Raw genomic sequence first — 24651 nt, 5'->3', positions numbered from 1 at the left:
CATACCAAACCCAAGTGAAGCTAGGGCAGTTACTGGCTTACCTGTAATATTTCTGACGCCTTCACTGGTCAGGCACTGGCTGGGACAGAGGGTATCTGCAACCTATTGAAGCCCTTGGTGGTCTGCGTGCTGTTTCTGCATGGGGTCGGCAGCTCTGCTCAGCGCTGTAACAAATTTAAAAAAAACTAAAGTCTGAATTAATTAGTTTTTTTTCAACTTGTTACAGCAGCGAATGGAGCTGCCGTGGTTCGGTGTAGACTGCAGCCCGGTGAAGGCGTGCCGAGGAGACCCTTCCGCTCTGCCCACATCGGGGTGTGCGACATCCGAGAAGCTGCGGCCCGGGAGCGGGCGGCCAGTGCAGCGGGGAACCGGCCTCTGTTTTACTTTCGTTTCGGTGAGCCCTGCATCCCTGAGAGAGACCAGCCCTTGGGCAAAGGACACTTTTGGAAGTCTTTTTCCTCCAAGTATAAGGCTCGCAGTGAAGGAGATAGAGGTTAGGTCCCGAAAGAGAATACCTGCCTTGGTTCTTAAGCTCAGAATTTTCGTGTATGAATGGTGACTGTTCCAGAATTAGGTTCCTTTCAACATTTCCTGTTAACTTACAGTGTTCTGTATGTAATTCGTGGTCATCTGACTCTTCCAGTGTGAAGACCTTAAAAAAGAATGCATGTCCAATGCTAAGATTCCCCCTCGCCCCTTTTAACGTAGCACTGTTGTCTTCAAGCCAGATTTCCTAGGCAAAGAATGAGTAATTATATCTTGATCCCTGAGAAGTGATAAAGGGAAAGACGTTGAGACTTACATAGTTTCCTACTCCTGTCACCAAGGACCAAGATGTTAGGTTTCTTCAACAGAAAGACCAAAGTGATCTTCAAGTAGCCGGTTTCAAGGTCAGGGTCCCTCTGAAAGGTCAGACTTATTTAGAACCATGATTTAATACTTAGGAAATTCAAGAAGGAGATGATAACTTAATGTACTTTCTAGTAGAGTAAGTACATTTAAAATGGGAGCATATGTATTTGTAAACTGGATTTATAGGAGCATGTTCTGGGTTTTACCTCTGATAGAATGCATTGTTTTTAAATAACATGTTGTGGCGTATGGCTCAGTGCTAGAGCACTTGTCTAGTGTATGAGATGTCCTGGTTTGATCCCTAGCATAACAAACAATTTACATAAAGATATTGAAAGGAGCTTCAATATTTAGAAGTGGACATCTCAACTGTCTCCCAGCTTTGCCCTCGTTTGTCCACCCAGTGACCTTGACAATTACCATGATCTTGTTGAAATGGGCAGAGAATTAAAGAGTGTGTGGCAGAGTTGAACAATAGTTGTAGATTGTGTTTGAGAATATCTGTGGAAATGTGATAATGTGTTTTAAATTGTGTTGTCTGCTTTATCCTCCTGCCTTTCCACATATACGAGCACCATCCAGTCCTGTGATGTGCAAAAGCATGTCGTATTTTAGAATGGAGGATTTGTTCCTGTGTTACTATTCTATTGCTGTGAAGAAACCCAAGCCAAAGCAACACTTTTAAAAGAAAGCAGTTAGGGGCTTGCTTACAGATTTAGAGAATGCGTCTGTGATCATCATGATAGGGAGCAGACAGGCATGGTACTGGAGCACTAGCTGAAAGCTTTGCATCCTGGTGCAGGCAGAGAAGTGGGTAGAAGTCGAGCAGGAGGAGCCTGGCATGAGACACACCTCCTCCAACAAAGTCATACCTCCTAATCCTTCCTAGAACAGTGCATGTCCTAGCTGATGCCTCTGTTGACCATACGTTCAAATATATGAGAGTAGGGGAACTATTCTCATTCAAACTACCACATTTCCTAGCAAAAGCATTTATAGATAATTTCCTTCTGAAAAGTTGCTGCTACGTGAACTCTCACTCATCACCAGGGCCTGGGCAGATAGTGAAGAAAGCAGGAGCTTCTCAAATATGCATGATGATGACCTTTCCATGCTGTGTTTAAAAAGATTTATCTATATGTATGCCTTCATGCCAGAAGAGAGCACCAGATCTCATAATAGATGGTTATGAGCCACTATGTCATTGCTGGAAATTGAACTCGTGACCTCTGGAAGAGCAACCAGCACTTTTAACCTCTGAGCCATCTCTCTAGTCCAGGGAACTCTTTTTTGTCCAGACCACCTGGGAAGTTGTTTCCTCTTCTATCTTTGTGCGAGTGCTTACTGTAGGGAGCTTATCGTTGAACAAACCTTTTTATTTGCCAGATAAAATGTTAAGATTTCTGTAGGAAGTATTCCAGGAAGATTTCTGGTATGTGTGGGGCATATGGTTATGAGTTAGAGTGCCATAGGGTGAGGTTAGGATCGTGGAGGTACAGTTGCCAGGGTGTGGCTCCTTTCTGATGAGAATACTCAGGAGAATACTCAGCCAAATAAATTTATGCCCAGCTACAAGGCTATGGTTGAGTTGGTTTGAGACATACGCGAATTAGACTAACAAAAGACAGTTGGCACGTTTCTTGTATTTCCTGCAGTTCTTTAGGGTTCACATGAGCATAGCCTCTGTTCTTAATGAGAATTTATGAGCTGTTCTTGTTACTACCGCAGACCATAGATGATCCCATATGGAGAGTGGGTTGAACAGTCCTGTCCAGCTATTGTACTTCCTACTGCCCTGACCCAGCTTGGCTTCCCCAGATGGCCATGCTGTTTTCCACTTTAGGAATCCTGGGAATGTTCATTTAGCTTGTACTAATCTTTGCTTAATGTTCAGTTCAAATGCCACTCGTTGAAGGATTTCTCACCTGGTCCTTCTAATTGGGATGACCCTCAGTCCCAGTCTTAATTTGATCTATTTGTGAAATATTTCCAGGCAGTTGCAGTTTGGTATTCTGTTCTTACCTCACAATAGTAAGATATGAATTAACTGAGGACCTCTCATCTCCTACACACAGTGCGCACAACCAACTTGCAGGCAAGTACACACCCGGTTCCAGAATTTGAACTTATCAGGAAGAGGTAGAACAAGGTGTTAGTATTCAGGCATCTCCACAACCAGCCCCAAGGGACCTTTTGACAGTGGGACGATCAGCTACCTACACAGTCAGTCCAAAAGGACAACAGTACAGATCACTAGCTGGCCAGAGAGGACACATTCCCACTGTTGCCTCTGTTGCCTGTCCTGTGCATGTATTATCCTCTGATACCCTTCCCTTCTTCCTTTCCTCCTCCCAGAGGGAGCCTCTGTGTCCCCTTACTTTCTCCCTTTAATAATCCTCCCATGTGAGACTTGTTGACAGTGTGAATTTGCCATTTAGTCCCTTTACACGGCAGTGGGTGGTTTCTCTTGGACCTGTGTTCTCTCATCCCAGTCCTGTGCCCACTGAACTCCCATCATACCAGTGGAGATCAGCCAGGCTTGTCCACTGTTGCCTTGCCACTAGAGCTTCAAGAGAGCACTCCAAATAACTGCTATAGCCAATGTTCAGTGCCAAAACATTCAGAATCTAGGTGTGCACAGTGTTTTTGTATGAACCTTCTGCACCAGGCTTCTCTTACTGTCAGTGGTGAGAGTTCTGATTTTATTTCTGATTTGGATGAATCTATACACCAATTGGCCACATTAGTGCTAATCAGTGACAGAACTGGCAAAGGATTACATGATTTTGGACTCTAGCACATTCTAGTCAGTTGATTTCTATTTGCTTTATACAATTTAGTCTGCAAACCCCAGTATCTGATGTTGTCACTAAAGTTAGCTGCTCTGATCTGAATACCTTTACATGAAGTGACTCACCTTGTTTTTTTGTGGCCAATATGGAGATGGCTTTATCTGAAATCTAGCTAAAGATGCTTTGCTAGATTATGATGGGAAAAGTTGCCTGTGATTAGGAGAGTTGGTTGTTCCTTGGGTACATGGAAAATGAAAAGCTCGGCTTTTGGTTTGAGGATACAAAGGCAACTCAGTTGAGACTTGTGTTTTTTTCTCTAGAAAATAAAGCTGGCTGACTCCTTGCCTGAGCCTGTTACTGTTAGGTTCAGTGTCTGAGTGAAAGCCTGCTGCACTTCCTCGGTGGCAGGGCAACAGTTTGGGTCTGCTTCATCCCGCCCCGAGAATTTAACCTCATAAATTGAACTGGTCTCTGGACAGTGACGCTGTTCGGTGGCACATGTGATTTCCTTCAACACTGAAGGGCACAGAGGTCTCCCTTTGCTGAGGAGACATGTTGTGCCATGAGTCAATGGATGGTGAAGGTGAGATGCAAGGTTACCTCTCTGAAAAGTGGGAGAGAGAAATTCAAAGCTGGGGTTTCCTGTCTGAGACTTAGCTGGCATCCTTTCCAGGTTGAAGGGTGAGAGGAAAGGACATTTCATCAGTAAAGGGAAAGTCGCTGTGTTCTAAGTGAGCTTTGTTGGTGGTGAGTCATGTACAGGTCACAGCTGTGTTGTCTATGATATGAATTCTATCTCATGACTGACTGAGTTTCCTGTTATTGTTAATGACTTTTAATAAATTATGTTTCTTTTTTTTTCTTTTTCCAATTTTTTTATTAGGTATTTTCTTCATTTACATTTCCAATGCTATCCCAAAAGTCGCCCATAGCCCCCCCCCCACTCCCCCTTCTTGGCCCTGGCGTTCCCCTGTACTGGGGCATATAAAGTTTGCAAGACCAAGGGGCCTCTCTTCCCAATGATGGCAGACTAGGCCATCTTCTGATACATATGCAGCTAGAGATACGAGCTCTGGGGGTACTGGTTAGTTCATATTGTTGTTCCACCTATAGGGTTGCAGACCCCTTCAGCTCCTTGGGTATTTTCTCTAGCTCCTCCATTGGGGGCCCTGTGTTCCATCCAATAGCTGACTGTGAGCATCCACTTCTGTGTTTGCCAGGCACTGGCATAGCCTCACAAGAGACAGCTATATCAGAGAACTCACATGATATGTACTCACTGAGAGTGGATATATTAGCCCAGAAACTTAGAATACCCAAAATACAATTTGCAAAACACATGAAACTCAAGAAGAAAGACCAAAGTGTGAATACTTCGCCCCTTCTTAGAACTGGGAAGAAAACACCCACGGAAGGAGTTACCGAGACAAAGTTTGGAGCTGAGATGAAAGGATGGAGCATCTAGAGACTGCCATACCCAGGGATCCATCCCATAATCAGCCACCAAACGCACACACGATTGCATATGCCAGCAAGATTTTGATGAATTGTGTTTCTTGTTAGAAAGTCAGTACCAGATGTCCCTCAACAGAGGAATGGATACAGAAATTATGGTACATTTACACAATGGAGTACTACTCAGCTATTAAAAAGAATGAATTTATGAAATTCCTAGCCAAATGGATGGACCTGGAGGGCATCATCTTGAGTGAGTTAACACAATCACAAAGGAACTCACACAATATGTATTCACTGATAAGTGGATATTAGCCCAAAACTTAGGATACCCAAGATATAAGATACAATTTGCTAAACGCATGAAACTCAAGAAGAATGAAGACCAAAATGTGGACACTGTGCCCCTTCTTAGAATTGGGAACAAAACACCCAGGGAAGGAGTTACAGAGACAAAGTTCGGAGCTGTGATGAAAGGATGGACCATCTAGAGACTGCCGTATCCAGGGATCCATCCCATAATCAGCTTCTAAACGCTGACACCATTGCATACACTAGCAAGATTTTGCTGAAAGGACCCAAAGATAGCTGTCTCTTGTGAGACTATGCAGGGGCCTAGCAAACACAGGAGTAGATGCTCACAGTCAGCTATTGGATGGATCACAGGGCTCCCAATGGAGAAGCTAGAGAAAGTACCCAAGGAGCTAAAGGGATCTGCAACCCTATAGTTGGAACAACATGATGAACTAACCAGTACCCCGGAGCTCTTGTCTCTAGCTGCATATGTATCGAAAGATGGCCTAGTCGGCCATCACTGGAAAGAGAGGCCCATTGGACTTGCAAACTTTATATGCCCCAATATAGGGGAATGCCAGGGCCAAAAGAATGGGAATGGGAGGGTAGGGAAGTGGGGGGCGGTATGGGGGACTTTTGGGATAGCATTGGAAATGTAATTGAGGAAAATATGTAATAAAAAAAAAAACAGTGGGAAAAAAAAAAAAGAAAAAGAAAGTCAGTAGTAAAAGGGAGCATCACTAAACCCATGTGCAGCCAGCATCCTAGGGTTCAAGTTGAGTTGAATTTAGCCACCTAGTGTTAAAGAAGGTGCCAGTTATGACTGGATCACGGCCTTTTTTGTGAAAAGTCTGAGTCATAAGAGAGTATGCAACAACTTGAAGTTCTAGGCCTGACAGTAGACTTGTATCTCATCCAGTATTGTAGAACAAAATCAGAGGACATTGTTGAGGATTAGGTTGCTTGCCTAGCAGGCTGAGGCACTGGTTAAATTCTAAGCACTAAGAACAAAACAAACAAGTATAGCAGGGTAGCAATATAATGCAAATGTCAGATTGTCACAGGCTTTGGATCATCCATAATTTACCAGTTCATAAGTTCCCCTGTCAACATACAATAATAGGAAGATGATTACAAAACAACTGTGTGATATTGTGTAGTAGCTGTGTTTGTAAAAGATGAGAGGGAAATAACAGTGAAATCAGCATAAGAATTAGGTTTGTATGGTAGGGTAACTTTGAACACTTGCTTTTATGGATTGGAAATGCAGTTTCCTACACATGTTTTCAAAGAGAAGTTGATACAGCTAGGCAGAAGAGCTCCAATGGGCTGCTAGGAAAAAATGCTTAAAAATAGTATTTCAGTCAATATTTCATTCATTATATTTTATCTTACTTTGTCCCAACCAAGATTCAAACTGGTATATTCAAACAGAAGAAAAAAAAAACCAATTGAGTATTTAACTCTATAGAACTGAACCTGTCACCATGAGGTCACTTGCATGCTTATTCTCTTTCTCCAGTACAAGGCAACTGACCAAACATTGCTGCTGAAGCAGATGTATCTTCAACAATAAAATTACAATAATTAGCAAAGCAGTTCAGTGCTCACCGCTTGGGAGAACTCAAACTCACTAAACGTTTAGTTTAGGGAGCCATGATTGAAGACCTATTTTCAAAAAGTCACACAGAGACCAGTATACTTATAACAGGAAGTCTATTGAGAGTTAAGGAGGCTAAAATGGACACTGGGAAAGAAGACATCATGAGCCATAAAGGGTGATAGTCCCCAACACCCAACAGTCAGGAGCATGAAACCATTGATTCTCGTCCACAAAAACATAAGCCTCAACACTAAATCCCTTCTCCCACAATATTTATTAGGCACTGCATCCAAGCCATGTGCCAAGTCATCTCAAGGACCCGAGAGCATTAAGAGACAGAACCACACAGATGAGGCAGATAAGCACAGGTAACAGTTTAGCAACCTTTCATCCCACTTGGCCTTGACGCTTAACAAACCACTCTTCCAACACTTGCAACCTAGGTTTCTCACTTTCATGTTCTAAGTGTAAGAAGTTAGACTCCAGAAAATCAAATAACCCTATTAAAAATGGGGTACAGAGCTAAACAAAGAATTTTCAACTGAGGAATATCGAATGGCTGAGAAGCACCTAAAGAAATGTTCAGCATCCTAACTCATCAGTGAAATGCAAATCAAAAAAACCCTGAGATTCCACCTCACTCCAGTCAGAATGGCTAAAATCCAAAACTCAGGTGATAGCAGATTCTGGTGAGGATGTGGAGAAAGAAGAACACTCTTCCATTTTTGGTGGGATTGCAAGCTGGTACAACCACTCTGTAAATCAGTTTGGTGGTTCCTCAGAAAATTGGACATAGTACTACCTGAGGACCCAGCTTTACCACTCCTGGGCATATATCTAGAAGATGCTCCAACATGTAATAAGGACACATGCTCCACTATGTTCATAGCAGCCATATTTATAATAGCCAGGAGCTAGAAAGAACCCAAATACCCCTCAACAGAGGAATGGATGCAGAAAATGTGGTACATTTACACAATGGAGTACTACTCAGCTATTAAAATTGATGAATTCATGAAATTCTTAGGCAAATGGATAGAACTAGAAAATATCATCCTGAGTGAGGTAACCCAATTGCAAAAGAACACACATTGTATGCACTCATGATAAGTAGATATTAGCCCAAAAGCTCCAAATAACCAAGACACAATTCACAGACCACATGAAACTCAAGAAGAAGGAAGACCAAAGTGTGGGTGCTTCAGTCCTTCTTAGGAGGAGAACAAAACACACATAACAGCAAATATGGAGATAAAGTGTAGAGCAGAGATTGAAGGAAAGGTCATTTTTCCTTCAATCTGTCCCACTGGGGATTCGTCCCATATACAGTTACCAAACCCAGACACTATTGTGGATTCCAAGAAGTGTGTGCTGAAAGGAGCACGATATGGCTGTCTCCTGAGAGGTCCTGCCAGAGTCTTAAAAATACAGAGGTGGATGCTCACAGCCAACCATTGGACTGAGCGCGGGGTCCCCAACAGAGGAGTTAGAGAAAGGATCAAAGTAGTTGAAGGGGTTTGCAACCCCATAGGAAGAACAACAATATCAACCAACCAGTTCCCCAAGAGCTCCCAGGGACTAAACCATCAACAAAGGAGTACATGTCTCCAGCTGCATATGTTGCAGAGGATGGCCTTGTCATGCATCAATGGGAGGAGAGGTCCTTGGTCCTATGAAGGCTCGATAGATGCCCCAGTGCAGGGGAACTGAGGGCAGGGAAGTAGAAGAGGGTGGGTGGGTGGAGGAACACCTTCATAGAAGCAGGGGGAGGGAGGATGGGATAGGGAGTTGGAGGTGGGCGGGAAAGGGGATAACATTTGAAATGTAAATAAAGAAAATATCCAATTTTTTAAAAAGAAAAAAAAAAGGCTTTTGAACAGTTCCTTACTCTTCAGTTTTTCTTTCTTGTGTGTATGATCCCTTTCCTTTTGAATATTTTCCTCACTACTCTACAGGCTTTTTAAGTTTTTATTTCATCATTGAAAAAAGAACCACCTTGATATTCCAGGTCCACATGCCCTGGTACCTGTGACCTTAGTCAAGTTCCTTAACTTTTCCAAGACCTGGCCTTTCCCTCTGTATTTGAGAACACTAACAACAGGTAACAGTGCAAAGCCCTGGTGTGAGGACTTAACTAGGACCAGGAGATGAGCTGTTATTTCTGCCATTTTGCTGTTGAGGTAATACAGACACAGAAATGGAGCGTCAACACTGTGCCCCTCTTGTTAAGTTTTTCTCATTCACAATTGCTTTTGCATTTGTGCTAGAGGCCTCTCCCCTAAGCACAAAGCATTCCGCATTCCCCACTTTCTGGCTCTGATGATCACAAAAAAAAAAGCACCAAACTCATCCATCAAACACAAGACAACTCCAACTGTAGCCCACCTTCCTCTCCAGCTCAGTCTTCCAAATCAAACAGAAATTGTCATTCTTATCAAGTTGTGCTCTGCCTCACTAATATTGGCTCTTTAAATGTCTCACCTACCCATCAGATTTGGAAATATGAAGACAAAAGTGAGAAAAGGCTAGGTCATTAATTACTTGTCAACTACTTATGGCTTGTTATGAAAGAATTCCCCAATAAAAAGTACCATTATAGTTGTTGCACCTAACCAATCCAGCCATTTCATACGAATAAACACTCAGATAGACATTAGACACCACTAACAATCCCCATGTTAACCCAAAGAATAAGGCACAGGTGGGCCACCCATCTTTCTGCCAAACTTGAGGTTCAATAAGTTAGAGCCAGTAGGGCAGGGCAGTTACTCAAGAAAATATATTCAGGCATGGGGATTTCTACCTAGAGACTTTATTTCTAGACTGTCCAAAACTGTTCTCAATCAAGTCCCACTGTCTTCTAGAATTTCAGCATTTTTTGGATCACACTGCAGTCCCTAATTTTACTGTAGCTGTAATTAAGAAATTATCTAGAAAGTAAAGAGTGCTTGTTGTATGGTTAGATAAGACATTTTCTACCTTTACTTTGCACTAAAACAGAAGAGGACACCACATAACGAAAAATTGAAACTTCCTTCTGACATGGTGACAGGTTCAGTTCCATAGAGTTAAATACTCAATTGTTGATATTTTTTTTCTGTTTGAATATATCAGTTTGAATCTTGGTTGGGACAAAGTAAGATAAAATATAATGAATGAAATATTGACTGAAATACTATTTTTAAGCATTTTTTCTAGCAGCCCATTGGAGCTCTTCTGCCTAGCTGTATCAATTTCTCTTTGAAAACATGTGTAGGAAATTGCATTTCCAATCCATAAAAGCAAGTGTTCAAAGTACCTTACTGATAATACCCATAGAAGGCTCATCAATCAACTAGGCAGTAGTCTTGACTCTTATGGATCCCAAGAAGAGGTAAAGGGTGAAAGTAGTTCTGAAGAGGCTTATATTCATGAACTAGATAGGAAAGTTGTATTCACAGCACTGGGATTTACAGTTGGTGAATCTGGCAACTTGGAAATATGTTTACCTCTGCTGCTCCTCTGTCTGTTCCAAAATGCCAGTCACTGTGTAACAAGAGAACATAAGAAACAATGACAAGTGCTAAAATGTGAAGGAGAGGCAAAGTGAGAACCACTACACTTGGGTACAATCTTGACATCCTGGGTATCCCTCAGCAAAGACCTGAAAGAAAGAACCTGTGGGAAATGGTGGCCACCTCTGCCCAGTCCTCATGGACATGTATACTCTCTAAGAAATGAAAGCTAACACAGCTCCATGTTTGGGCATAACAGGCAAGTCCTGCAGTCAAAGGTACTGTCTCAGAGCACTTACAGTGTCCTGAAAATAGTCCCAGCCACAGAGGCATTTCCTCAAGGCACAGGACACTCGAAATCTCTTCTAGGGGCAATCAATCAAAATAAAAGATCTATCTGAAAGAGGGCTGTTAGTGTTCTGCCACAGAAGAGAACTGACTTTCAGCTCCTTAAGAGAAAATAAAGAGGAAATTATGAAACTTATCACAGGAGAGACAGTGTAAAGATTATAGCATTGTCTGAAGTGTAGCTCTTCTCAGTTGATGTCTTTTGGCAGGGATGAGGGAGGGGAAGTACTCATTTCTATTTAAGGACAGGCCACTGAGAGTTTGACAGTGTGCCAGTGGGTTTATAAATAACACAAATTGGACTTGTTTTTATATTTCTATGTTTTATTCTTATTCTTATTTTTATTTTTACTTTTTTTTGATGGGAGAGGTCACAAAGGTGAGAGGAATGGAAGGGAAGGGTAAGAACTGAGGAGTGAGTGTGATTGGGGTGCATGATGTGAATTTCCCGGAGAATCAGTAAAAATGTTATTTTTTCTTTTTAAAAAGATGATAGCATCATAATGATGCACTTTTGGGAAAAACAAAAATGAAACACAAAAAGTAAATAGTGAGGTTTACCTAGAATTCCTAGAATATCCAAGACCCACACCAGTTACACTAGAAAGACAACCTTTGGGACACCCAAGGCCTCCATGTGTCATTTCTCTGTTATCTTTTCTGAAGAAGCTACTTGTATCTCTTTAAAAGATGAAGAGAATTTAAAAATCTACTCGTCATCTTTTAAAGAGGTGTGTGGGGGGAGGGTATGGGGGACTTTTGGGATAGCATTTGAAATGTAAATGAAGAAAATACCTACAAAGAATTCTCACCTGAGGAATACCTAATGGCTGAGAAACACCTGAAAAAATGTTCAGCATCCATAATCATCAGGGAAATGCAAATCAAAACAACCCTGAGATTCTACTTCACACCAGTCAGAATGGCTAAGATCAAAAATTCAGGTGACAGCAGATGCTGGCAAGAATGTGGAGAAAGAGGAAAACTCCTCCATTGTTGGTGGGATTGCAAGCTTGTACAACCACTCTGGAAATCAGTCTGGCGGTTCCTCAGAAATTGGACATGGTACTACTGGAGGATCCCGCAATACCTCTCCTGGGCATATATCCAGAAGATGTTCCAACTAGTAAGAAAGAAACATGCTCCACTATGTTTATAGCAGCCTTATTTATAATAGCCAGAAGCTGGAAAGAACCCAGATGTCCCTCAACAGAGGAATGGATACAGAAAATGTGGTACATTTACACAATGGAGTACTACTCAGCTATTAAAAAGAATGAATTTTTAAATTCCTAGGCAAGTGGTTGGACCTGGAGAGCATCATCCTGAGTGAGGTAACCCAATCACAGAAGAACTCACATGATATGTTCTCACTGATAAGTGGATATTAGCCCAGAAACTTAGAATACCCAAGATATAAGTTACAATTTGCAAAACACATGAAACTGAAGAAGAACGAAGACCAAAGTGTGGACACTTTACCCCTTCTTAGAATTGGGAATAAAACACCCATGGAAGTAGTTACAGAGACAAAGTTTGGAGCTGAGACAAAAGGATGGACCATCTAGAGACTGCCATATCCAGGGATCCATTCCATAATCAGCCTCCAAACGCTGACACCATTACATACACTAGCAAGATTTTGCTGAAAGAACCCAGATATAGCTGTCTCTTGTGAGACTATGCCGGGGCCTGGCAAACACAGAAGTGGATGCTCACAGTCAGGTATTGGATGGATCACAGCGCCTCCAATGGAGGAGCTAGAGAAAATACCCAAGGAGCTAAAGGGATCTGCAACCCTATAGGTGGAACAACATTCTGAACTAACCAGTACCCAGGAGCTCTTGACTCTGCATATGTATCAAAAGATGGCCTAGTAGGCCATTACTGGAAAGAGAGGCCCATTGGTCATGCAAACTTTATATGCCCCAGTACAGGGGATCGCCAGGGCCAAGAAGTGGGAGTGGGGGGGAGGGGAGGGGGGACTCTTGGGATAGCATTGGAAATGTAAATGAGGAAAATACCTAATTAAAAAAAAAGAAAATACCTAATAAAAATAATTTTTAAAAAAAGATGAAGAGAAGAAAGACATGGAAGGATTCAAGGAACCAGTGACCTAAAATAATGCCAAACCAAAGCAAGTTCAGGATGAAAGGGATCCTAAATGGCACCACAGATCTAATGACTCAGGGTCATTCATTAGCAGAGGAAGGGTCTCCACGAATACTTTAGTAAAAAACTAACAAACAAAGTGAAATGAAGAACCTAGTAATAACTAGGTTGTGATTTTCTTTGACCAGGGAGGAAAAGTATGGGAAGGGTTTGTTGTTTTTTGTTTTTCAGTTGGGGTGTTTTGAAATTATCAGCAAATAGGTACATTGAAAGTATGACAATGAGGAGAAAGGCCTAAATGTTAATCCCAGAACTATAAAAAGGCAAATAAGCTGGGACTCCGTTAGTCACATTTGGATGAGTTTGTTGTTTCATCATTTCAACGCAGTCCTGGTCATGGATGAGGTAGAAACTGGTGGATGGAGAGAAGCCTGCTGCTGGAGGAGTCAGGGCTATACATCAAGGTGTGGGTGTCAGCCTTCCTGATGCAGAGCTTCCTGCCTTCATAAGGTTGACATAGCATAAGGGATACCAAAACAGGCTCATGTAAGAGAGCAGGTCTGTTACTGAAATACAGGGACTATTTTTTTTTTTTTTTTTTTTTTGGTTTTTTGAGACAGGGTTTCTCTGTATAGCCCTGGCTGTCCTAGAACTCACGCTGTAGACCAGGCTGGCCTCGAACTCAGAAATCTGCCTGCCTCTGCCTCCTGAGTGCTGGGATTAAAGGCGTGTGCTACCACGTCTGGCTTTTTTTTTTTTTCATAGCTCATGTTTTATGTCTGTTTTCTTCTAGTTATTAGTGGTCTTTTCTAAAGAAACATTATCATTAGTACTCAGTGGGAGCAAGTTCTTTCTGTCTAAACTGTAAAGATGGACTCTTTCCTGTACTACTAAGTTTCAGCTACATTGTGCTCCTTGGTGCTGTGTTACATCAGTAATTGATAGTCCAAGCTTACATACAAATAATCTATAAAGTTTAAAGTTGACTTCAGTAATACTTGTAATTTAAAATTTCTCAGGTCTTTTATGGTCATTCTGTTTATTCTTAATCATCATCATCATCATCATCATCCTGTCTTGGGCTTCATGCTTCTTCCATGCTTCTTCCATGCTTTGTTGGGCACTATGACAAGACAAAACACTTGCCTAGACCCTGTCCACAATTGAAAGAACTCTGAGGCTCAGCCTTGCATATGTCTTACCTTCTGTTGATCACCCCAGGCTTCTCAGTCCCAGCTGGTCTAATAGGTGATAGGAATGAAATGAGTGAATATTTATTGTAACTAAGTTCCCTTAGCTTAGCTGCTGAGAACAGCCTCCTGCTCACCCTGCTGTTTTACCTTATTCTAGGAGTGGACCAAGCTCTGCCTCAAGAGCGACGGGCGCCTGTCACTCCTTCCTCAGCTTCTCGATACCACCGCCGAAGATCCTCAGGGTCTCGAGATGAACGTTATCGGTCAGGTAAGGAACTGTATGGAGGCTCTGGACTCACTGTACTTGGGTCTGTCACCATGCATGAATTGGCTGTGACTTTCATTGGCTATGAGGCACAAGCTTAGGACACTTAGACTTTGCATAGGTGGAGCTCTAACTTATGTACCAATGTGTGCTATAGCTGCTCTTTCATGTTTGGTAATATAATAATTGTTACTTCTTTAAATACTTGTTATCTGTAAACAGATAAGTAGGTACCTTAACAGTGAGTTTGTACACATGTCTTAAGGTTTTTATTGCTGTGAAGAGACACCATGACTATAGCAAATTTTATAAAGGAAAACATTTCATTGGGATTGGCTTACAGGTGAGAGGTTTAGCCCATTATCAGCATGCTGGGAAGCAGTGCAGCATACAGGCAGACATGGTGCTGGAAAAGTAGCTGAGAGTTGTACATCAGGATTGGCAGGTGGCAGGATGAGAAATGAACTACTAGGTCTGACTTGAGCTTCAGAGATCTCAAAACCCACCCTATAGTGACACTTCCTCCAACAAGGCCACATCCACCCCAGCAAGGCCACACTTCCTAATGGTGCTACTCCCTTTGACCTTATGGGGGCCATTTTTATTCAAACCACCAAGACACAGAAGGCTTTCATTAGGAGATTTTTTTTTTTTTTTATTCACTCTTCCCCCACTGCTCTTTCTTGTTCTTCATCACCTTTTTGGACTCCGCAGGCATTTGCATTCACATGTTCCTGCACATAAATAAGCATTTTTAAAGAAAATATAAAAAGAAGTGAGATAGTAGTTCATTTTATTCTATTGCTATTGCATCTTTTCAGAATTCCCTAGTAGAGATTTTGTTTTTCTTGAGCTAATGTTGAAGATTTAGGTGATTTGCAAGCAAAGAGCCTCCTGGTTCCTTGAGAGATCTGAGGGATCTGACTAAGTTTAGTGAAGCTGCTTTGGTTGCTTCAGTGAACAAATTATGTTTCTTATGAAAGATTTTTTACCTTATAGGTAATTGAACTAATTAACAATATAGTTTGCTACATAGTAGCAAATTTAACTTCTGTTGACTATATTTTTCTATATTATTTCAAAATCCATAATGAATTTTTGATAATTTAGCTTGGGCTGCTCAATATGGCAAAACATCAAGCCCCAGTAGTAGTTCAACTGACTACTGCTGCAACCCCAACCAGAGAGAAATGTCACATGATTCAGGGATGCTAACATTTTAGTTCTTGTCAGTCACGTGGCTCCAAATTGTGACAGTCTTGGTTCAGGCTCCTGAGTGTTGAGGTCTCAGATGTGAGTCACTATTCCTGGCAATAATTCTATAATAGTGTGTCTGCTTCTGTTCTTTTTAAGGTACTTGGTGGCAGTGGGGCACATAAATCTGGAAAATGACTCTAGGGCATTTATTGGGCACTTAGAATGGATTGGGTCAGACTTTGTTAGGTTCTTTACTATCTTTGTGAAGTCAAGAGATTCATTTGTAGTTACATTCAGTATCCTATTTGTGTAATCAAAACTTCACAGTAGAAAACCTTGAGGTTTAAGTTGACATCTAAAAGCAGACTGACAACAATGTTAAAAGTAAAATGCAAGGTGCCTTTTTACAATGTGTTAGAATGACTCATTTGGCTTGATAAACATGTTTTTTTCTTTTGTGTGAGTGTTTTAGTCTATTTGTTTTTGCTTTGCTTTGCTAATAAGATCAGGCACGCTCTGCTGGTCACCTTTGCAACTGAATCTGAAGCCGAGCTGGCATCTCTAGAATGACCTTCATTCTTCTGGGGAGGTCGTGAGGTTCTTGTGTTTCAGAATGATCCAGGCATGCTGCTCTCCTTTTAAATTCTCAGTCTTTCATGAGTAGACGGTAGTTTTTGTATGTTTGTTTTTGTTTAGAAGCTTCACACATGTGATGGCATATGGTGACAAGTGCTTGTAAAGTGTTGGGTTTAAAAGAGCTGTTTAACGGAGTTCTGGCAGTGCTTGTGATGGGTGGGGAGCACTGCTCAGAAGGCAAGTTCATAGTCACTTCTTTCCTTTACATTTACATGGATCTGGAATTAACCTCGGACTGTCAGGCTTGGGCAACAAGTACTTTGATCTACATCTCATTGTTTCTTACTTAATTTTTAATACTGCAAATATGGACATTAAGCATTAACAAGTTTTAAGCTTTAAGGTAGTTAAGTATTAAAAAGCTTTTTGAGTCAGAGTTTGACAATTATTGTGACAGATTTTCTTCTAGATTCACTTTTTTAAAAGCTGAGACATAATATGAAATAAAACTTCAGCATTGAAATTTTCCATCTCAAACTGTCATCCTTCCCTGCCCCATTCACAATGTGAGCTTTGCTATGCTTAGTTTCTAGGGTTAAACTTGTATCTTGCTTTTCTGTTCTTTTTCATTCCTTTACTTCCTTCAACAACTGTATGAAATGATTTTGTATACTGAGCACTTTGCTATGACCTATGGCTGAGGCAAAATGTGGCAAACACAGTCTTTACTATCAAAGAGCTTCCTAGAATAATTTCTACCTTTATCCTGAAGTTTAATTTTCTAGTTGAAGGTTTCTCTTTCTCATGCTAGCTGGTTTTGCTGACTTAGCATATGACCTGTGCTTTCTCTGAACAACTCACTTTCTTCCTTATTGATGGTAATAGAAACATGTTTATTTCTTTCTCACATTAGAATACTTGGGCTTTTAGACAAAAGTGTACATAGTCACATTGAATTGGACTATACATTCTTTTTACTATCCCCAGAAAGGTGACAATGCATCTGTAAAGGGATGCTGTGTTTGGTGTGGTTTTCAGTATATACATATGGTCAGTTAAATTTCAATAAGTGAAGATAAAATTACATTTAAAATTCTGTCTGCCTGACTAGCAGCATTTTAAGTTGAGCATCTTACATACTGACTACTGCAGGTAATAGCTTAGATCCACTAAGTGTTCTATTCCAGGAGCAGTGTTCTAGGAAATCATGGGAGAAAATGCAGGAGACTCAGTAAAAGTGCATAAGGACTTGTTTGACTCTACACTAAAGAAAGAGAAGTTAATTTGGTTACCTATGCCTATTAAATAGGAGATTTTAGAAATGTTTAGGGATATACTAGGAGGATTGGAATGGGTTTCTTATTCTAAGCAGAAATAGGTTAAAGGCATGTTGTTGGAATATAGATATGAAGAAAAGATCCTGAATCAAAATGTGAAGTATACAATGGAAATGGTAATTAGGTAGAAATTGGTGTCAAACACTCATGTTAGGAAAGAGATCTCAGGAAGTGAACAAGGTAAACATTTTCCTTAGGACATTAGAGAAGAAAAGTTAACTCCACAAAAAGAAGAAATGAGAAAATACAAAAGACAGTAGACTGAGATCAAAAATATAGAGATTCCTTGTTAGATTGTAAGTCACTAAGAAGCTGTCAGACTTGTCCTCATTAAAGAAATACCAAATATACTAAGGAAAACGAAGGAGTCTGCCTGGATTCATCAAATAATTGAAATCATATGGAGACTGTTGACTCAAAATTGTAAATGAATAGTGTAATCAGGGATTTGGAGAGCCTAATACTCAAGATCTGATAAACTCATGAACACCTCCAGAGGCTAACTTCCTTTCTCCCAGCAGGCATTACTTGCCTACAGTTCTTTCTCTAGGAGTTGGGGTCCTGTGAAAAGTTTCCGTGTTAACATGTGCATTGATATTGCCATTGCTCTGGCATTGTTTATGCAGCAATTTCTAGGAGAGACTGTCACAGCTGACTTCCTGTTCTGGTTCTTACAGTCTTTCTACCTCCTGTTTTCGGAGCCACAGATACAGGGTCTATGCCTGTCTATATGCATCCATGCACATATATATTTGTGTATACACATATGTAACAATACTACAGAGCAAAGCTGTCAGTTTGAGAAAGGTGATATGGAAGGGGTTTGAGGAGAGTTGTTAGGAAGGGAGCTAGAGAGAGGAGAAGGAAGACAGGGAAGTGATGTAGTTATGTTTCAATTAAAGACAGCAAAAAAGAATTAATGGTGGATAAAATGAGGTATTTTTAATTGACCTAAGAGTAATTGACCTATGTAATAATTATACCTATGTATCAGTAAAAGAAATGACAGGCAAAGATTTGAGGTATATTTTGTAATGAAGTCCTTACACCACCTGTGAGGTGTAGTATTATCTGATTTCAAAGTCTACTTGGATTAATTATAAATGTTGTCAACTGAAGGGCACCTATGCAAAAGGTATTATAGTAAAGTATAATTGACATGGTAAGAGAGAGGAACGTGGGGTTATATAAAACTCAGTACTAGAAAAGGCAGAAAATATGTGTAAAACAAGAAGAATATAAAACAAAGGTAACACACTTACTAATATGCTAATATCTATCAACAGTCAGCATAAATCTCAGGAATCTAAATATGTAAAGATTTCAGAGTGGATTAAAAATATAGACTCAAGCCTGTGTTTTCAACAAGAGATCTCCATTTAATGATTTGCAGTTATAAATTAAAGAAGTGGAGAAAGCAAGTATTGTAATCATAGTTAAAATTCTTAGGGGACAAGGACTGAAACAACAGAATAGGCAAGAGAGGAAAGGAAACTTCACACCCTTAACTCATAGGTGACCAACAATAAACTCTCACTGTATGAGAGGCAAGAAATGTAGCAATGAGAGACGAACGGAGCACTATGTGATAGTAGGGCATTTCTCTACTTTCATTTGCTGTTTTCCTCATATAGATCTTATAGTGTTTTCTTAGCATTATACCTAGGTACCTGTGACCCCAGAATTTGTGAGGTCAGGATAAGAAGATTAGGATATGAAGGACAGAGTAGGCTCTATACCAAGATATTGTCTTTAAAGTGGGTTCAGTTTGTAAAGCCACCAATTCTGACAACGTCACTTTGAGCACAGGAATCCACGTGGTGGAAGAAGAGAACCAATTCTCTTAGGTTGTTCTCTGACCCTCACATACATCAGATAGCATGTGCTATCAAGACAATATATGTTCTATTAGTGGTCTATGTAGGAAAACTAACTTTTGTTCAGATAACAGTTCAAATAACTTCCTCTATAAAGATAGAACTTTGTCTCAATGGTAGAACCCTTGCCTAGTAGAACCCCAGTACCAAAAGAAAAACGAAATGTCATCTGACTTGATTGACATGTTAATACAATTTCAATCACTTGCATTTTTTGAGAGGGTAGCAGAGATGCAGTGTTGTTGTTGTCCTTGTCATTGCTATCAGAACATTTATTCTTAAATTCACATAGGACTGTGGAGATCCAGCGCAGGAGAGATAGGAACAGTGCATTGGAGTCCATAACTTACTGTGAAGCTAAATGAGAACTGAACCAATGGAGCAGCACAGACAGCCCAGAATGCACCAGTGATGGGGAAAGATCCTTTCAACAAATGATAGCACAACAACTGCACATGTATAGGATTGAAACAAAAACCAAAAAGCACTTCTAGTCTGTGACTTTAGGTCTGAACTGAACAGCATGAATGTTCCCAGAAGACACCATGGAAGAAATCAAGGTGAACTTCAGTAGAGTGGTAAATTTTAGATAACATATCTGGTAAACAATCCAAAAAAGGAGCATCTAAAACCTGGGCTTGACTGAAATTGGAAAACTGTGCCCAAATATAATGAAAGCTAGGCCACAGATCTGAGTTTCTTTCAATCATTCAGTGATAAGTGATAAAGGATTAATAGCCAGACTATTAAAAGGGTAACAAAGCAACCAAGTTAAAACAGAGACAAGATGTGAGTAGACATCTCCCCAAAGGGATGCACAGATGGTCAATAAAGCATGGGAGAAGATGCTCAGGGTATGTCACCAGGGAAATGCAGACTCTCAAAATAATGAGAACTCAAGGATAGGAAAGACATGGAGCAACAGGGACTTTCATTGCTAGCGAGGATGTATAATTATATAGTCATTTAAGGAGATAGTTTGGTAATTTTTATAAAGTTAAATTCTCTGGTGTCTATCCAAAGGAGTTGAAGATGTGGTTGTAAAAACCAGACAAACAAAACACCTTGGGAATGAGTGTTCACAGCAACTTTTTTCTTGATGGATAAAATTGGAAGAAACGATGATGTATCTTCATTTATCCATTTTAAGATGCATGAGACAGTAGATTGCTAGTGCTAGAAAGTACATCAATCCGTGAAAAGAAACCAATGACATGAAAGATGTTTTACTGTGAAAGAGTCACCTTGAAAAGGGCAGGTATCCTGTGAATTCATCTATGTGTTGTTATGGAAAATGTACAACTGGAGAGGGTAATAAAATGTCTAGAATTGACAGGGACTGGTGGAGGAGGAAGAGGAGGAGGAAGAGGAGGAGGAAGAGGAGGAGGAGGAGGAGGAGAGGAGTGAGCGGCCAAGGCACAGTGGGCTTGAGAGGCAGTGAGAGCTATCATGTATGACACTACACTGGTATCTTCATGTTTTTTTTACACTTGTTAGTCACACTTCATGTTATTCAACACACCGATTAACACCAAATATACACTTGATAGCATGGCTGTTATTGAATAATTTACCAGGATTCTCTTCTTAATAGCAGGCAGTGTATTGTACTGACTGAGGTGGTATCAGATGATGGTATTTGCTCATCATTTTTCAGGAGACTAGTCATTTCACAGTGAGACAGAATTGCTAGGTGTGTTCTTACACACCTTCATTCCCAGCACTTGTGATCTACCTGCCTCAGTCCCTCAGCTTTTATGTGAATTTGGGCTACATATGGAGGTTCTGTCTCAAACAAAATTCAAAACTCCAAAAGAGTTATATGCTCTTTAAGAATATTTGTTGGTCGGGCAGTGGTGGCGCACGCCTCTAATCCCAGAACTTGGGAGGCAGAGGCAGGCAGATTTCTTGAGTTTGAGGCCTGCCTGGTCTACAGAGTGAGTTCCAGGACAGCTAGGGCTACACAGAGAAACCAAGTCTCGAAAAAATCAAAAAATCAAAAAAAAAAAAAAAAAAAAAAAGAATTTTTGCCTATTTCCTGACTTGACTGTTTAATGATCTTACTTAACCTTTCTGATATGGAGAGTCTCATGATTAGAATGAACCTGTATCCTAGTAGTTGTATTTTTGTGGAGTGATTGGGGGAGTTTAACTTCAGAATTCTAGACCAGAGCCTGTAGATAAATGGTCCGGTGTAATTCACTATTCCTATAGAGAGATGAACAAAGTCCTTGTGGTTCACATGTGGCTCACAGAGTTTTGTTGCAACAAAACTGTGGTCAGAACAGAACATCTACATTATTTGGGTAATTGTTGAGCACATATGTACCACAAGTGTCACATGTTCCATGACAGTTGCTCCAGGAATTCATGATGCATTGTATGAAGACCTGGTGGAGTCAGTCAGCAACCTGATCCCTTTGTACCTTTTAAGTATTACACACTTAATAATCCCTTTGCCTCAAAATATTAGTGAAAGTAGATGTCATTGTACTTGCTTTGTGCATTTTATGTATTCTCTCAGCAACTATGTATTCACATTTTATTAGATGATAAAATTGTATTCTTTAAAAAAATTTATTCAAGCCTAGTATGGGGGTGCACAGCTATAATTCCAGCACTTAGAAGGCAGGATTACCAAGAATTAGAAGCCAGCTTAGATTATGTTTTGGTACCCTGCCTTAAAACACAATACAACAACAACAACAATGTATTTGATTTTAAGTCAATTTAAAGCTAATACAGGTGGTAACCCAAAGCACCAGTATTTTCCCATCAAAGTCTGGGTTCTTATTCCTGGTGTTTCTACAGAAATAGATGTATTTTCCATTACTAGGGTTTTTTTTTGTTTTTTTTGTTTGTTTTTGTTTTGTTTTTTTTGTTTTTGTTTTTTTGGTGTCTTCTTTCTCAGAACTAAATGAAAAGAAAAACTTTAAATGTTTACTAGAGGATGTAGTCAGGTAGAGAAAATCTCCAGAAGCCAAAAAGGTCCATCTTCTAACCCCATTGGAGGAGTGGGGTCTGATTGAATAGATTTACAAACCAGTCACCTATAGTGATTGTTTTAGGAAGAGATATTTGCCGGAAATGGGAGACAAATGATCCAGGTTACCCAACATTTTGCTGTATCACTAAGCTTTTAATAAACGTACTCACGGAGACACTGGTGCCTTTTCCTCAAGCACTGTTGGCATGCAAAGACGTTTATTATTTCCAGAACTTGCCGAAGTTCTGCTAGAGAAATTTAATTTCGTGTGATTGCTTGATGCTATCAATATAAGAAGTTCCTAATAAACTGTTTACTAACAATAGTGGTCTGCTAATTTAGTGCTGTGTGAAGATGGCCTTAAATCATTTAGGGTCTATATTTGGATGCTTTGGGGCTATTAATAGAAGGAAAGTTACTAAAGTAAATGAACTATAAACTGTTAGAGCTGAGAAGCGCACAGAAAAGAAAGATAGTGCTGTGTCACTGAAAGAACTAACTACCAATCTGCTGTCACCCAGCTCCAAAGACAACTTCCATGATGTTCTCTGGATCAGAACCCTTTACAGATTTGGGTTAGCTGTTCTTAGAGTTCAGTAGAATGTGGTTCATGAGCAGTGACTTTAATTCTTGGTCCTTGTGTCTTTTGCCGGGCTCTCAAATTCTTTTACTCATCACAGAGCTCAACACATTTTTTTTTTCAGAGCATTACAATCCATGCTACCAATAGCTTGAAATCACTATTATTTGTGGGAGACCTCCTTGATTCTTTGACATCAGTCTTATTTAGTAGTTCCTGGGTTATAACTAAGCTACTCTGCTTTATTTTTTGCTGTAGTACCTATATTAAGGGCATCTTAGGATCTACTCCAAAGTAATTTTTTCATTTCTCTGATGTTGTAGGCTATTGGTTCCTAGCTTTCAGCTACCTTTTGGTACTCATGAGTAAAGTTATCTTCTGCAGTAAAGTGTATACCTAGAATCAAGGACTTTTCCTGTGAGTTTTGTCTTTGTAGCATTTATATTTCTGACACACAACTGGAATTCATAACATGGCTTGTGTGTCTCATGTGATGAGCAGATCCTGTTAAAATCTCTGGCCATTACAGACTCTCATTAGAAAGACGTTGTGACATCTCTGTAAACTGACCTTCATCATCCTGTCAAATACCCTCAGTGGATGAGGTTTATTCTTTTCTCGTCATTTCCCATTCACAGCCTCTCATCTAGTTTTTAATTCATGTGGATGAACTACTGCATCAAGAACATTTTAATTAAGATTTTCTGGGGCACCTAATCAAGTCCTTTAATGAGTTTCTAATGTATCACAGCTGGTAAATTTCATTCATAGACTCATGAAGATAAAAGGAAGATCTGTTTTGTAGCAACCCATTTATCATATTACCATATTGTTCTCAAAGTTTTTAATCATATGTGCTCTTCCAGAATTTAGGTGGGGTTCACACTATATCTCAGGCAACACCCACCCTTCCAGCCTTACATGTTTATACAGTGCTTCTTATTTCCTGGGTCAAGGGTACTGGGACTGGCTAGGGTTTTGGGAATTCCCGTGATCCCCTGATTCTCACACCTACTGGAGACAGAGAGTGGAAACATTATACCAGTCACTTTTCTTGTTGCTGTGACAAAATAGCTAACAAGAAGCAATATAAGAAAGGATTTGTTTTGGCTTATAGTTTGAGAGGATATATAGTCCACCATGGCTAGAAAGGTATGGTGACAACAAGAGATTATTGTTCCCAGTGTGTTCATGGTCAAGAAGGAGAGGACAATGAAAGCCTGCACTCATTCAACTGTCTTTTTTGCAGTCTGGGACCCACCTTCTGCAGTATAGCCCATAGAATGGTGCCACCCACATTTAGAGGTTCTTCTTCCCATACCAATTAACCTAATGTAGAAAATCTCAAGCAGACATAGCCAGAAGTTTGTCTCGAAAGTAAATCTAGATCCTATCAAGTTAGTAATCATAAAACCTCAATCTATAACATTTTAAGCCAGACTCTTGCACACCTTCTCCAGTGACAATAGTGGTCATTTCCTTTCTAGTTTGAGTTAGACATATATTCAACTTATGGACAAGAACAAAAAAGGAGAAGTGCGGCTGGAAGGAAAGTCGTGTAGTTATGTGTGTGTGGTGTCTTTCCCCACTGGGCATCTTTTTAAACTCATCTTGCTCCAGAGGTCTATTTTCTCATCTGGTTACTATTTGGAGTTGTTAGCAGTAACACTCTGTTTGGTTTGAGTAGTTA

The 24651-nt window shown here is 40.2% G+C and overlaps 1 protein-coding gene across 6 annotated transcripts in view; it reads left to right on the top strand.

Moving 5' to 3' along the window:
• Dip2c (DIP2 acetate--CoA ligase C (putative)) overlaps nt 1-24651 on the top strand; it is a 404339-nt gene that overhangs the window by 216353 nt on the left and 163335 nt on the right. For 4 of the 6 annotated variants that reach the window (XM_029468564.2, XM_029468565.2, XM_029468563.2 and 1 more), the window contains exons 3-4: nt 227-394; nt 14301-14411. In XM_029468564.2, coding sequence (XP_029324424.1) covers nt 227-394; nt 14301-14411 — 279 coding nt within the window. The remainder of the gene's footprint in view (nt 1-226; nt 395-14300; nt 14412-24651) is intronic. The other 2 variants (XM_029468568.2, XM_029468567.2) reach the window with 1 other exon arrangement.

Source organism: Mus caroli, unplaced genomic scaffold (assembly GCF_978045245.1).
Source record: "Mus caroli unplaced genomic scaffold, Mus_caroli_1 scaffold_15, whole genome shotgun sequence".
NCBI classification, from domain to species: Eukaryota; Metazoa; Chordata; class Mammalia; order Rodentia; family Muridae; genus Mus; species Mus caroli.
The sequence above is the reverse complement of the archived record's forward strand: the minus strand, read 5'-3'. Positions and strand labels throughout refer to the sequence as shown.